Source organism: Morchella importuna (assembly GCF_003444635.1).
Source record: "Morchella importuna strain M04M26 chromosome Unknown Morimp01GS018, whole genome shotgun sequence".
In the NCBI taxonomy this organism is placed as follows: Eukaryota; Fungi; Ascomycota; class Pezizomycetes; order Pezizales; family Morchellaceae; genus Morchella; species Morchella importuna.
In genome coordinates, this window is record NW_025763415.1 from 621525 (window position 1) to 635219 (window position 13695).

At 45.8% G+C, this 13695-nt stretch overlaps 2 protein-coding genes across 2 annotated transcripts; both read right to left on the reverse strand.

Moving 5' to 3' along the window:
* Window positions 1-4947: 4947 nt before the first annotated feature.
* Window positions 4948-7303, reverse strand: LAJ45_06330 (uncharacterized protein; the record flags this gene model as incomplete). The annotated part of the gene is made up of 2 exons (XM_046115894.1): window positions 4948-5564; window positions 5635-7303. The coding sequence occupies 2 exons, from the start codon at window positions 7301-7303 to the stop codon at window positions 4948-4950; spliced, it is 2286 nt and encodes a 761-aa protein (XP_045971003.1).
* Window positions 7304-10311: 3008 nt separating this feature from the next.
* On the reverse strand, window positions 10312-13056 carry LAJ45_06331 (uncharacterized protein; the record flags this gene model as incomplete). The annotated part of the gene is made up of 4 exons (XM_046115895.1): window positions 10312-10344; window positions 10554-10580; window positions 10696-12432; window positions 12616-13056. The coding sequence occupies 4 exons, from the start codon at window positions 13054-13056 to the stop codon at window positions 10312-10314; spliced, it is 2238 nt and encodes a 745-aa protein (XP_045971004.1).
* Between the last annotated feature and the right edge of the window lie 639 nt (window positions 13057-13695).

Here is a 13695-nt window from a genome sequence, read left to right on the forward strand (position 1 = left end):
AACTCAGCCCTCTACAGGATGCTGATCTTTCTATCAATTCAATTGACAACGACCAGTCCAAGCCTCCTTTGCTAGCATTTTTCAGCATCAGACAGGACAAAGCAGAGGAAGTCGTTTTTCATCATTTGAAAGGGTATTAGTTTTCTGTCCTCGGGCCCAGGATGATATCTTTCGATCCATTAAGGGACCATGACCAGTCCAGGTCCTCCTGATGCCAGTACATACATACATACATTAGTGGAAGTATCAGAGAAAATAACCCAATAGGAGTCGTTTCATCGGGGCTGTTGGATTGACTTATAAGCCTCTGCCCTCCACAGGATGCAGATGATCTTACGGCCCAGATGCCATGACCAGGCCAGGTCCCTCCTGTTTTAGTAACCAGCATCAGAACATATAAGACGACACCTTGGAAGTCATTCATCATTTGCTTTTTATGAGCCCTCAGTGTGTTATCGAAAAATAATCTTAAAACCTTTTCCCTGCCCTCCACAGGATGCAGATGATCTTACGATCCAAATGGACCACGACCAGGCCAGGTCCCTCCTTTGTTAGTAAAAATAATTCCTCCACAGGATGCAGATGATCTTACGATCCAAACGGACCACGACCAGGCCAGGTCTCTCCTGTTTTATTAAATTAGCATCAGAAAAACATAAGACGACGTCTTGGAGGTAATCATCATTTGCTTGTTTTGAACCTTCAAATTTTATAATGTTTCCCCTGCCCTCCAAAGGATGCAGATGATCTTACGGCCCAGATGCCATGACCAGGCCAGGTCCCTCCTTTGTTAGTAAAAAATAATTTCCACCACAGGATGCAGATGATCTTACGATCCAAACGGACCACGACCAGGCCAGGTCCCTCCTGTTTTATTCAATTGGATCAGAATAGGACGACACTTATGAAGTCAATCATCATTTGCATCGTCAATCTTTTGCTTAAAGTTTCTAAGCTATCGCTATTATTTAACTCAGAAATCTGTAGTCATGTCAGTATTAGAACGAGCGACAGATCTTAAGGTGCACTCAGCGTTGACTAATATCACTCTTCATCTGGATCGTTCCCGACCACAGTATAAAGTCGGAAAACTTATTATATATATTGAGCAACTGTTTATACAGATTTACGCTTGCTTGATTCAGGACGAATGTTTTCCTATCCCTTGAAGAAATTTGTATATCTTTTGTATGTCAGCTGTCGTAATTAAACACGCATCGACCAAATTGCCCAACATAATATCAACTGGGAAATTTAGAATGCTAAAGGATCGGGAGATATTACATGATGTTATTTTTGCTGCTGCAAGAATGATACTCATCTTTTTAATGGTGTTGGAAGATGGTATAATGGTATTTGTTATATTGAGCCACTGCTTAAGCAGATTTGTGCGTAAATAATAGAGGATGGATAGTTCTTTGTCCTCTCGATGAAGTTCATTTATCTATTCGATGCCAGTACATACAGTTAGATGACGATCGATCAAATAGATATTAACAGTAAAACCAAAGAATAGGGAGACATTACTTCATATTGTTTTTATTTGTTGCTGCTGTCAGAGGGATTTTATCTTTAAATGCGATGGCGATGGAAGATGGTATATTTAAGTTATTTTCCGTATTTGAGCCAGTGAACCGTTTATGTAGATTTATGCTTCATGAATTGAGGATGTATTCCTCATTATCCTTTTGATGAAGATTATTTATCTTTTGGATGTTAGCCTGAATGACTAAATGGAGTTCGATTGAGATAAAGATGTATCAACGGCAAAATCGAAGGGGAAAATCTTACTTGATATTTTTAAATTCGTTGATGTCAGTAGAAAGATTTATCTTTGTCGATATGATGAAAAATAGCATAGTCGAAGCCTTATTTAATATTTTATTGTTGGGCTACTATTTATATAGATTTACGCGTGAATTATAAAGGATGGATTTTTTATCCTTTTGACGATGTTTTCATCTATCTCGACGTGTCAATCAATACATGCTGTTGATGGAGGTCGATTGCGAGCCAGTGTTTATAGCACAAGAAAAAGGATAAGGAAAACTTACTTAGTGCCGTTTATTTACTGCTGTTAATAGAAAGTCGTACTTCTCAGACGATGACCGAATGCTGATAGCAAGGTGGGTAGATCCTGCTGCTTTCAGTGTTGAGAATATATAAGTTGTTGAGAGAATGGCCGTCATTTGATGATATTGCGATGAGTAGATCACTGTTTTACATTCGTAAGATGAAAAAAGAGGATGACATCGGAAGCGGTAGAAAACTCACCATTGTTTTTTATTATAAGTTTCCGTTGGTTACATCTAATAGTCCGCTGCTGCTCATGATGGTGAAGTCTCTAGATCCATTGATAGCAGAGTGGGAAGGAATCTCAAGATTTTGATTCAGCTTCAGGAAAGACGGCTTCACGACTAAAGCCATCGGTATCATCATATGCATCATCATTGATAAAGGAACTAATGATAGAAAGAGCGAGAGAGAAAACTTAATATAATTATTCACTTCATTTTCCACTTATAAAATAATAACTTTCGAAGCCCAAAATATTCTGATATTTTGGTGTAGAGTGATGGTTGAGAGAAAAATGATGGAGGAGTAGAGAGGGATGGAGGATGGAAGAGAGAAGAGGGGAGGAAGGGATGGAGTGAGGAGATTTATACGTGGCACTTATTCTATGCTCACTCCTACGCATACGAGTATACAAGAGTCAGCCAAGTTAGGTTTTGCATTGGGAAAAGAAGCGTGCAGTCTCCAGTAGAAAGCTATCGATATACATATATGTATCTGTCTGCCTCTACCAGGGTTGGTATTAGCCAAGAGTCATCGAAATAAGGTTTTGCACTGGAAAACGAGCTAAACGCGGCCCATACAGTCAGAAAGGGATACAGCACGAGGAGGTCTACGTACCTCCCTCTGACAGTATCTACATTAGTTGATCAGGGTTGACAAATAAATTGCGGGAAAGGGAGTAGATTGAGGAGAAATCTTAAACAGATACATATACAATTCATCAAGTCATGCGCCTAATAATAATATAAATGTACCCATCCTTTTAGAGGTGTATACATGTACCTATCGATTGATACATCTTATATCGACTCAAGGTCGGCCGTATCGCATTATTACATGCACCCCTAGAAAGCTATCTCACCTTCTTCGAAAAACGTCCGGGACCGATCGTGTATACAGTGCGTCTACTACATATAATCTTGTTAACAAAAGCTGAGGGCACGCACATACCTACATTTAGTCTCATTTTCAGATATGTTCGTACCGCTTCTACATACATATAATTTATCAAAACTACTAGTAGAAGGCAGAATCCTTGACAATGATACCTCTTACATTAGCCTTCTGAGATATATATCCTCTAGCACAACGTACACAATCTAATATGTCAATAGAATAACGGCCATGGTTTACACACCACTCATATCAAAAGAAGAAATACATGTATACATGTAAAGTACATATATGCGCCACTGTGATCCCATGATGGGGATCGGAAAAAAAATAATCCTGATTCTGAGACCTACATGTATGTATCAACAACTCCGAGCTAACCCAGCTCTTACTCAACGTCCATCATACGCCAGCATTCGGTATGCTAATGATAACTCATGATGCAATCCGGAAAAAAGTAGGCCCGGTTCCGGGATCGAACCGGAGACCTGTCACAATTGAGAATTTAATTCTCGGGGAGAAACACGAAGCGACAATCATACCTAGACCAACCGGGCATCTGTTGTAACAGCAACGAAAACATTTTTAATTGCTAATATCGGAGCTTACATAAGCGATTGGTAACGGTGAACTGTACTGCATGTAGTATATGGCTTAAAATCCTCGTATCATGAATTAATCTTGTCTCAAATGAGTACTAACCGAGTAGTGATTCGTAAGGTACAACGCCGATGTGTGATGTGTCTTCTTGTAAACACCGTGATATTCTAGGAAGTATTACAGCGAGACCAAAGATCTATCGAAAAAAAACAAGAAATCTAGTAAAGATCACATACATACTTCCAAGCAAAACGAAACCAAGTATTCATCGATTCCAGTAAGTATTCCCGACATACCGAGGGTCCAGATTATATCAACATAGTGATCTCCGAAGTCAAGTATCATGATCTGCTGCTAGAAGCTAAAGAAGTGATGGTCAGAGTCGAGCAAAGTAAGTATGTTCCTCACGAAATCAGAATCCAAAAACGCCGAAGGTATATGAAGTTGACAATAAATTTAGTCTCAGTCAAACAGAAATTCTTGGAAAGGACATTTACCTCCATGGCGCTGTATTGTAGAATGAAAGAGGTGTCTTAATATCGGCGTGATCAATGAAATGACCCAAAAGCCCTTCATAGAATTTGATTTGATGTATCAGATAGGAACTTGTGACATTATTGTATGCATGTCCTATAGAATTTGCGAAGGTTTTTTCGGAAGATGAGATGAAAACTAAAGACACGTGATTGTGAATTGGAAGAAACCAAACACGTATAAGGAATAAAGGTTTCACGAAGTCTGGCTAGTATATAGCTAGAACCAAGGCAAATCTCGCACTTGAAACTACATAAGTCTCGACATATAGCAGCAGCTCCAGCTCCGGCCTGATAAACAAGCACATCTAGGAGCCTACCAAAATTCAAGCCACGTACCAGAAACCCCAAGAGACGATAGAAATCGGGATAACGGTATCAAATCCTTCAAAAAAAAAAATCACAAACACTGAAAATATTTGCTACGCAGCACGCACACCGGCTTACTGCAAAGTATAAAAAAAAATTGTATTTCAATATACAACGTATGCAGAACTCGTTGGACACACTCGTCCAACAGAAAACAAACTCCAATATATATCAACCCTCAATAATTCTGTTGGACACACTCGTCCAACAAAGCAAATTCCGATATATATACGGAACGGTCAACTCTCAATAATTCTCAGCTAGTATCTGAAGTCTCTCCCCGGCTGTGAGAAGGCTCGCACAGAGCCTCACCATCACCAGACTCCTCCAGCAGAGGGGGAAGACGATCCGAATCTTCAAACCCCGTGTAGCTTACCGGAAATAAGCTTCTTTTGGAGCCAATATTCTCCCACCAACCGGAGCGGTATTTCTTTTGGAAAGACGGCTCTGGCCCATCAAGGTATATGTTGGATAGGTCTGCATACGAGGATGGTGATGGAGGTACATGAAACAAACCATCATCATCATCAGAAAATGATGCATCAGACATGTCATCGCTATCCCCAGAGTAGTCGGACCCAGAATGGTCAGAGCGAACACCCACTCCTGACTCGAAGTTGTCAACAAGCTCGGACACGCTATCGACAAGCTGCTGCAACGAGGGAGTATGGGTGGTAGTAGTAGTGATAGATGTAGTAATATCGTTACTAGACTCCTCTTCATCCTCCTCCAGAATAGTGGGAAGGCGGTTCTCTGGCAAGCTGTTATCGGCCAGCCACTCCGACAAGGAAGTGATGGAGGTAGTAGTGGATATAGCAATATCATTACCGGGCTCCTCCTCATTCTTCTCCAGAACAGTGGGAAGATGATCCTCTGGCAAGCTATCCGTCAGCCAATCCGACAAGCGAGTGATGGAATTAAGCAATAGCGGATATATCATTACCAGAATTCTCTTCATCTTCCTCCAGAATAGTGGGAAGACGGTTCTCTGACAAGCTATCGGCAAGCCACTCCGACAAGCGAGTAGAAGTAGTAGTAGCGGATATAGTAATATCATTACTGGACTCCTCCTCATCCTCCTCCAGAATTGAGGGGAGAAGATCGGAATTCTCATAATTTGTGTAGCTTATCGGGAGCAGGCTACTTGTCGAGCCAACATCTTCCCACCAGCCAGAGCGATATTTTTTCTTTGGATCTGGCTCCGGCACATCGGGAAATATGCTTGGTAGGTCTATATAAGATGCTGATGGCGATGGGACCGCGTAGGAAAACCCATCATCTTCATCGTCAGAAAAGCAAGACATATCATCGCCGTCACCAGAATATTCGAACCCTGAATGATAGTCAAGGCTCCGAACAACTCCTTCTGGATTGAAATTGTCAACGGCAAGCTTAGACACTCTATCAGCCTCTTCTGACGAGGGAGTGGTGAAGGTAGTGATAGATGTAGTAATATCATCACTAGACTCTTCCAACAGAGTGAGAAGGCTATCCTCGGGTACGACATCGTCCAACTTCTCCGATGAGGGAGGGGTGAAGGTAATGATTGATGTATCAATATCATCACCAGACTCCTCCAAAAGGGTAGGAAGATGATCTGAATTTTCAAAGTCCATGTAACTTATCGGAAGCAGGCTACTTGTCGAGCCAACTTCTTCCCACCAGCCAGAACGATATCCTTTCTTTGAATCTGGCTCCGGTACATCGGGAAATACGCTTGGTAGGTCTATATATGATATTGATGGTGATAGAATCTCGTAGGAAAACCCATCATCTTCATCGTCAGAAAAGCAAGACATATCATCGCCGTTACCAGAATATTCGGACCCTGAATATTTGAGGTACTGAGTAACCTCTTCTGAACCGGAGACGTCTAGCTGCTCCGATGAAAGAGTGGTGGAGGCAGCGGTGGGTACAGCAATATCATCTTTAGACTCCTCCTCATCCTCCTCTAGAATAGAAGGAAGACGATCCGAATCTTCAAAATTGGTGTAGCTTATTGGAAACAGGCTTCTTTTAGAGCCAATATCTTCCCACCAACCAGAACGATACCTCTTTTTGGGAGACCTTGGCCCATTGAGACACATTTCGAACAGGTCCGCATACGAGAATGACGGTGGGGACGTCGCATTAAATAAATCATCATCTTCGTCATCGGAAAACGACGAGTTGGAGTTCATGTCGCTGCTGTCACCAGAATACTCGGGCCCAGAATTGTCAGACTGGAGACCGCCTTCTGGATTGGAACCATCAAAGGTAAGCTCGGACACGTTATTGAGGTGTCGCTCCCACATGATAGAGTCAGTACTAGCTGCAGTACTAATCCCGACGACAAGATTATCTAAAGAGACATTATCATCTCCAGCGTCTTCTACAGCTTCCCACCAGTTGTCCATGGAAGTGTAGAGTTTAGAAATGGAGGGCTGTGGGGTGCCGAACCCGTACTCCCCGGCAACATCACCAAGCGATTTGGAGGATGAACGTAATGTTGATGGTGAGAAAGAATTTCCCCCAGCTCTCAAGAACGGGTTCGTCTGCTGAGATGGCAGCTCCCCGCCGGGAGAAGAGATGGTCACCGGAAGAGAAGATGAATTGATCTCGTATGAAGACATGATTGAAGAGAGATACGATTGCCAATTAACAAAGCAAAACCGAAATGAGAGGATGACTCTTTCGGATAATGGTAATTACAGAGTTGAGAAAGGCGGAAGTGAAGACCAAAAGGAAAGATGACTCTTTTGGATGAGACAGTGATAATCGAAAGGAGAAATGCCTCTTTCGAAAATATGAAAGGAGAGATGGAAATGAAAACCAAGAGGGGAGATGACTCTTTTGGATAAGTGGAACTCTGAGAAGAGATACACGGAAATGATAATCGAAAGGAGAGATGGCTCTTTCGAAAAATGTGAGAAGAGAGATGGAAATGGAAACCAAAAGGAGAGATGACTCTTTTGGATGAGAGATGATTTTATGAGAGGGGCAGAAGTGATAACTGAGAACTAAGCGTAGCGAAATATTCAGAAGAATATCTCTAATAGCAAGTCAATTTCGTGGTTATTGATATATGAAACAGTTAACCAATGTGCGTGGGCAAGAAACAATACCAGAAGGATAGTCTCTGAATGTGCAACAAGGTTGAATCTCTCGAAGAAAATCACTCTATACGAGGCGAGAAACCAAACGGAAATCTCTAGATGTGTATGAGAGTAGTCAAGTGCTGGAAACTCTAAAAGGTTAGACTCCAGATACGCAGAAACACGGGTTTTGTGACGCACACAAAAAGTTCACAACTCCAATTTTTTGCGAGCAAATGTCTTAAGCGAGCAAGTGAAATACCGGCTCTAGCAAGGCGAGAAATTTCTTCAAGAAGCCTCTAGTTAGCGAGATAATTCAGTAGTTTTGAAAAGGGTTTAGTTAGACTGTGTACTGTATGCGCTAGTATAGCTTTGTGTTGTATGTGTAGATGCTGTGAACGTTAAAAAAGATGAGGAGGAAAGAAGGGTTCAAGGGAAAAAAACGAATATAAGTCGCGTTTCTATTAATAGGAATGGGCTAGTGGTGTTGGGAAAAACGTTGTCATTGAAAACCCAAACTCGCAAGAATCAATGATTAAAAAGAATGAATTAAGAGCTCTAGATTATTCTAAAAGAACAGTATTTACAATGGCATTAAATTGCGAGACCCAAATGAGTTTTTTTGCTCATTGTTGAGAAACATCGTGAACATACATGTTACATATATGTTTTCTAGAAACGTGTCCACATCTTCACCCGCGGCCATCTCGGTTACGAGAGCCTCAAATTTGAAATAAAACACCACAAAAGTCTTTCTACAAGACCTGCTAAATTTCTTCACGACTAAGTTGATTACCGTGCGACTCATTCACCTGTAGATATAGCGCTTCATAGGTGATCACTCGGATGCATATCTCCGCTTTGACCGCCTCCATATCCGCCACTCTGCATTGCACAACATCTAAAACACAAGTAGAACTATGCACATGCAACTCAGCCTGATAAACCCACGTGCTGTAAATTACATGTTCATAGATTATCACTCGCGTATATAGCGTTTCCAATATGCACATGTAGACCTTTGCCCTTGTCGTGATTCTATGCAATGAAAATCACGGTGCAAGATCCCGTCCCGCTACCGCCGAAACATACCGATCTCACTACCGAGATTTTGCACACCCCCCCGGTCCGTCACGGAGTGACTAGTGCATAAGTGGGAGCGAGCACGCTTCGTGAACATGCGTCCACAGAGAATATACACAACAACACAATCACGAGAGCGCGTCTTTGTCAGAGAGAGTGTTTACATCAAGAAAGTCACGTCACGTGGGAGTAGGACAGATTTCATATATACTCGGGGTGTCTGCGACATGGGGTATCACTCGTTTTTGTGAGTTTTGTGTGTTGTGCTGTGCGGTGTGTGGAAACGCGTATGCATATTATACAACCATGAGTACATGTAGACTTGGATATAGCCACAACACTACATAGAGTACATACATGTATGTATGTAGTAGTAGGATGATGCGATAAGTCGTTTTCAGAAGTATTGTCAATTATTAGTTCTACCCCCACGTTCTTCGATGGGGTATGTACCGGTACCATGGTTTCGGGTAGGGTGAGATGGGGGCTTTAATGCACGCGTGTACTCTACAGAGGAATTTACTAGTCGGTGTTCGATCTTGGGACTGTACCTGCGTCTCCTACTTTACTACATATTGCGTGATCTAATGCATCTTCTCCCGTCCTTTTTCCCGTCGTCCCATGCTCGTGGGACTACATGTAGGTGTTCTTGGCCTGACTTCAATCCTACCAACTTCGCTGACGCGAGCCGGAGTCAGCTTAGTTACATGTCCATCCGCTCCAAGCCCCAGTGGTTTGAGGTAAGATGGAGAACAACACTGTGGTCATGGGTCTACAAAGTGCATCTAAGGTAGCGTTCTCCGCTTCCATCTACTTTTTGGTAACTAGCGGTTCGGTATATCACGCCTGTATTCCATCCTCGATAATGTTCAAGTAAGAGATAGTGCTGTGCTGTGGGGACATCTTGGGCTCGAGGAATCACTTCTTGTGGGGGCTGCGTGTACTCAGTTTTTTTGTACGTATACGGGATGGCGCGATACGGTGTATTGATGTTTCCCCAGTTCTTCTGCTCCAAAACTACATTTGGTGGTCTGCACGCGTTGTGTATGGTATTTTCAGTAGATGGCTATGGCGAGAGACAGAATTATGGCACGCGAACAATCAATAGGGTATATTTCCAGAGGACAGATGGGATAATATGAGAACTCTCTTTATGGAATTGCTGAAACGTAGTCTCTTATCATCCAGTAGACCTCACCAGGCCAGATTTGACATGCACTGCTCTCAATGTGAACTCGACCCATTGTCTCTCTCTCTCCCGCCGTGTTCAACCCAAGAATCAAGTACATACCGGAGTCAAGAGCCAAGCACCAGAATCAAGAGCCATCACAGCAATACCAAAGTCAAACGCACATAGGGCAAATCCAACAAAAGATGCAAGTTCTATTCCCCTTCCCACAGAGAGATTACGCACAAAGGAAAAGGGAAGCTCGAAAAAAAAAAAGAAAAACACAGCTCTAACTTTATGAAAGTGGAGAGGTAACCACCGTCCTATCCTATCCTATCACCAACCAACAAACCCCGAGTCACAGAAGGCCCAAGAAATACTGACTGGGCCAACTCAGGCTGTTTATGCTTCCCTTCATGCGAAATGCACCCCCGAAACCTCACCAATTCTAGCTTAACTAACACTATAAATACCTACAGATGAAACCCGAAACTCAAAAGAAATAGAAAAAGAAAAGCGAATTCAAGGACCGTCCACCTCCTCATCTAGCCAGCGCAGCCTATCCTAACCAGCACGTAGCTGGCACATAGCTAGCACGCAGCCAGCATGCCTACAAAAGAAACCGCAAAGAAAGCAAAAAACCAAAAACAACAGAATCATTGACAGTCTACCCACTGACCTCGATATCAGCGCCCCCATCCACCCACACGCCCTCCCACCACTTATCCAGCGCATCCTTCAGCTTCTCGGCCTTCATCTTGACATAATCGAGCCAGTCCATAGCCTGCTTATTTGCCTCCGAGTCTTCGTCCGCCGTGCTATCTGTCGGCAGCATTGTTGCTGTCGGCTTCACTGCCGCTGTGGTCTGTGTCGGCGTCTGTGTCGGCGTCTGTGTCTTCGTCGCCGCAATGCTACTTGGGACTGGGAGCTTTGGCTCTCCCGATCCCCCCTTCACCTCGTCCTCCTTTGCGGGAGTCTCCTCCTCACCATCATTATCACTGACAAGTCTTAGCCCTTCAATACCCGCCAAAGTCGCATTACTGCCTCCTGCACCTTCCTTTAACCCCAATGTATTGCACAACATACGGTACACCTCGACATTGCCAAACTCCTCTACCACCCCCGCCTTCACCCCCGCCTCTTCACCACCATCATGCTCATCCAGCCGCCACGCGCCCCCGCTCCCATGCAAATGCTTAAACGACGGCCCCCGCGCAACAAATACCGCGCGCATCAGCGGGTGCATGTTATCATACCCGTGTAAGCCTGCCGGCGCATACTTGGCCCCTGGCGGGGCCGTCTTCACGTCGAACTCCTTTCTAGTAACAATAGCGTAGCCCGTCTCGGGGACGATCCAGAGTGGTGCGATTCGCGGATTTGCGGAGAAGTGCCAGCGGGCAGGCATGTCCTCGTCGCGCAGGAAGACATCCCAATGGTGATCGCCCTTGGCGGCGTTGGTGGCCACTTCAGACTTCAGTGTTTCGTGCAGCTGCGAGATGTTGACACCTGGCGCGGGACGCAGACCGTACAGCGGCCAGCCGTCAGTGTGGCTGATTTGCGACATGTCGATGATGTCGTCGAGATATATGAGACGGTCGTTAGATGTGCTCGCCATGCCGTGGTCTGAGACCACAACGATGTTGACAAGCTCCGTGATGTTGCGGGCGTCTAGTCCTTTCAGCAGCTCCGCGAACATGGCGTCGACAGAGCGGATCTCGTCGTTGGTCTGCGTAGTATTAGGCCCGTACTTGTGGCCCACGGAGTCAATGTTAGGAACATATGCGGCGATAAGCTGCGGTCGCTCAACGAGGCCCATATCGAGGAGCTCGAGGATACGGGCGGTCTTGCGGGAGAGGACTTCGGACCCGTTGTATCGGTCGAGGTAGGAGATGCCCCAGCCGTCAGCCGCCTCAGAGCCAGGCCACATGTGCACGGCGGTCTTGACACCCTGCTTTTCGGCAGTGGACCAGATGGGCTCGCCGCCCCACCAGGAGGGGGAGTGGGAGCGTGCGGGGTCGGTGTAGTAGAACTCCTTCTCAATGATAGGGTCGAAGAAACTGTTGCCAACGATGCCGTGGGACTCGGGGTATAGGCCGGTCACGAGCGTCCAGTGATTGGGGAAGGTGACGCTGGGGAAGCTGGGCGTCATGAACCGCGGGGAGAGCCCGGAGGCGAGGAAGGCGGTGAGTGTGGGTGTGAGGTGCCGCGAGAGGAAGTCAGCGCGGAAGCCGTCGAGGGAGATGAGAATTGTGGTGGGGCGGAAGGCATGTGTGCCGTTGGAGAGGGTGGCGGGCCGCGGGTTGATGGGGTAGGGGCTGTGGGACGAGAGAGAGAGTGAGGCGAAGATGAGCAGCATCAGGAATGTCAGGAGCATGCTGGTAACGAGGAGCATGGAGCGGCCATTTGGTTTTCGGGGCTGTTGGATGGGTTAGCTGTGTTCACCACGACTGACTTCGGGCAAGAACAAGACAAGAAGGTGCGTAATATCCGGATATCTGTGGGTATATATTGAATTCTCGCAGACCCCCGCAACAAGATACAGTAATGCCCGCAACGACAGGAAGAATAAGTTAAGGACATCGCTACGCAATCTACCCACCTTCCTCTCATATGCCAGCTTCTCTGCTAGCAGCTCATCCTCCTCAATCTCACTATCACTCCCCGTGTCACTCCCTGTCCCAATGCCAAACTCTCCACCCTCCTCCATCCCCAGCCGCTTCCCGCCCATCATAGCCACCACCTCCCTCACACCCTTCCGGCGCCCCATCCCGCGGACCTTCTTCCCAATCTTAATACTGCCATTCCCCACCTTGCGGCCAATACTCCCAAATAACCCCTGCCCGCCCGATAACAGCTTCTCGCGCTCCTCCTCCTCGCGAAGAACCTCCATGTCCCGTTCTCCGCCCGCTTCTTCTTCGTCTTCAGTGGCCTCGCTGTCGCTGTGGTGTGCGCGAGGGCGCGGGGAGGTGTTGCTAGGCACAGCGGCGTAGGCGGGCGCGTCGGCGTCGTAGGAGCGCCGAGAGAAGAGGCCTGGGGCCATGGTTGCGTTTCCTTTGTTTTCCTTTGTTTTCTTGGTAGGTTAGCAGCAGGTGGGGCGTCCTGAAGGCCTCTGTGTGTCGTGGAGAGCTTCGTGAAGCTCTTTCTTTAGGGTTAGTGGCGTGTGCAGTGAGCGAGGTGAGGTGGGCTGTGGTGGTGTCGACCAACAACTTAGCGAGCGAACCAGAGGTTAGTTAGGTTGGCTGTACTGCAGGGAAAATGGTGGAGTGGTCGGCCGGGTAAGTGCTCGGGTAGCTGGCTGCCGAAATTAGATTTCTCGGCATGATCTGCGATCTTCACAGTGGCTCACTCGCCGGCGGTTAGCGGGTTAGGTGAGATTCCCGCTGGGCTAGGGTTTCTGGAGTGGTTTAAACAGGTTTGGTATGTAGCCTTGTGTGGGGAGGAAATAGAGTGATTAGCGAATTCACCTATGTAGCTGCTGGTGGGGCTGTGCGGATGGCGTGGGGCTCAAGCGAGAGGCACAGTGCGTCATGGAATGTCACTCGCTTATCTTTGGTGCTGTGCCTCATGTGGGGAATAAGTAATCACGTCGTTGCTTGGTATCTTTAGGTGGTCATCCTCTGGATTCTAAGGTATGTGCAGGGTACAGAACTCTGCCTGTATGTACTCGGTGGGCGGAGTA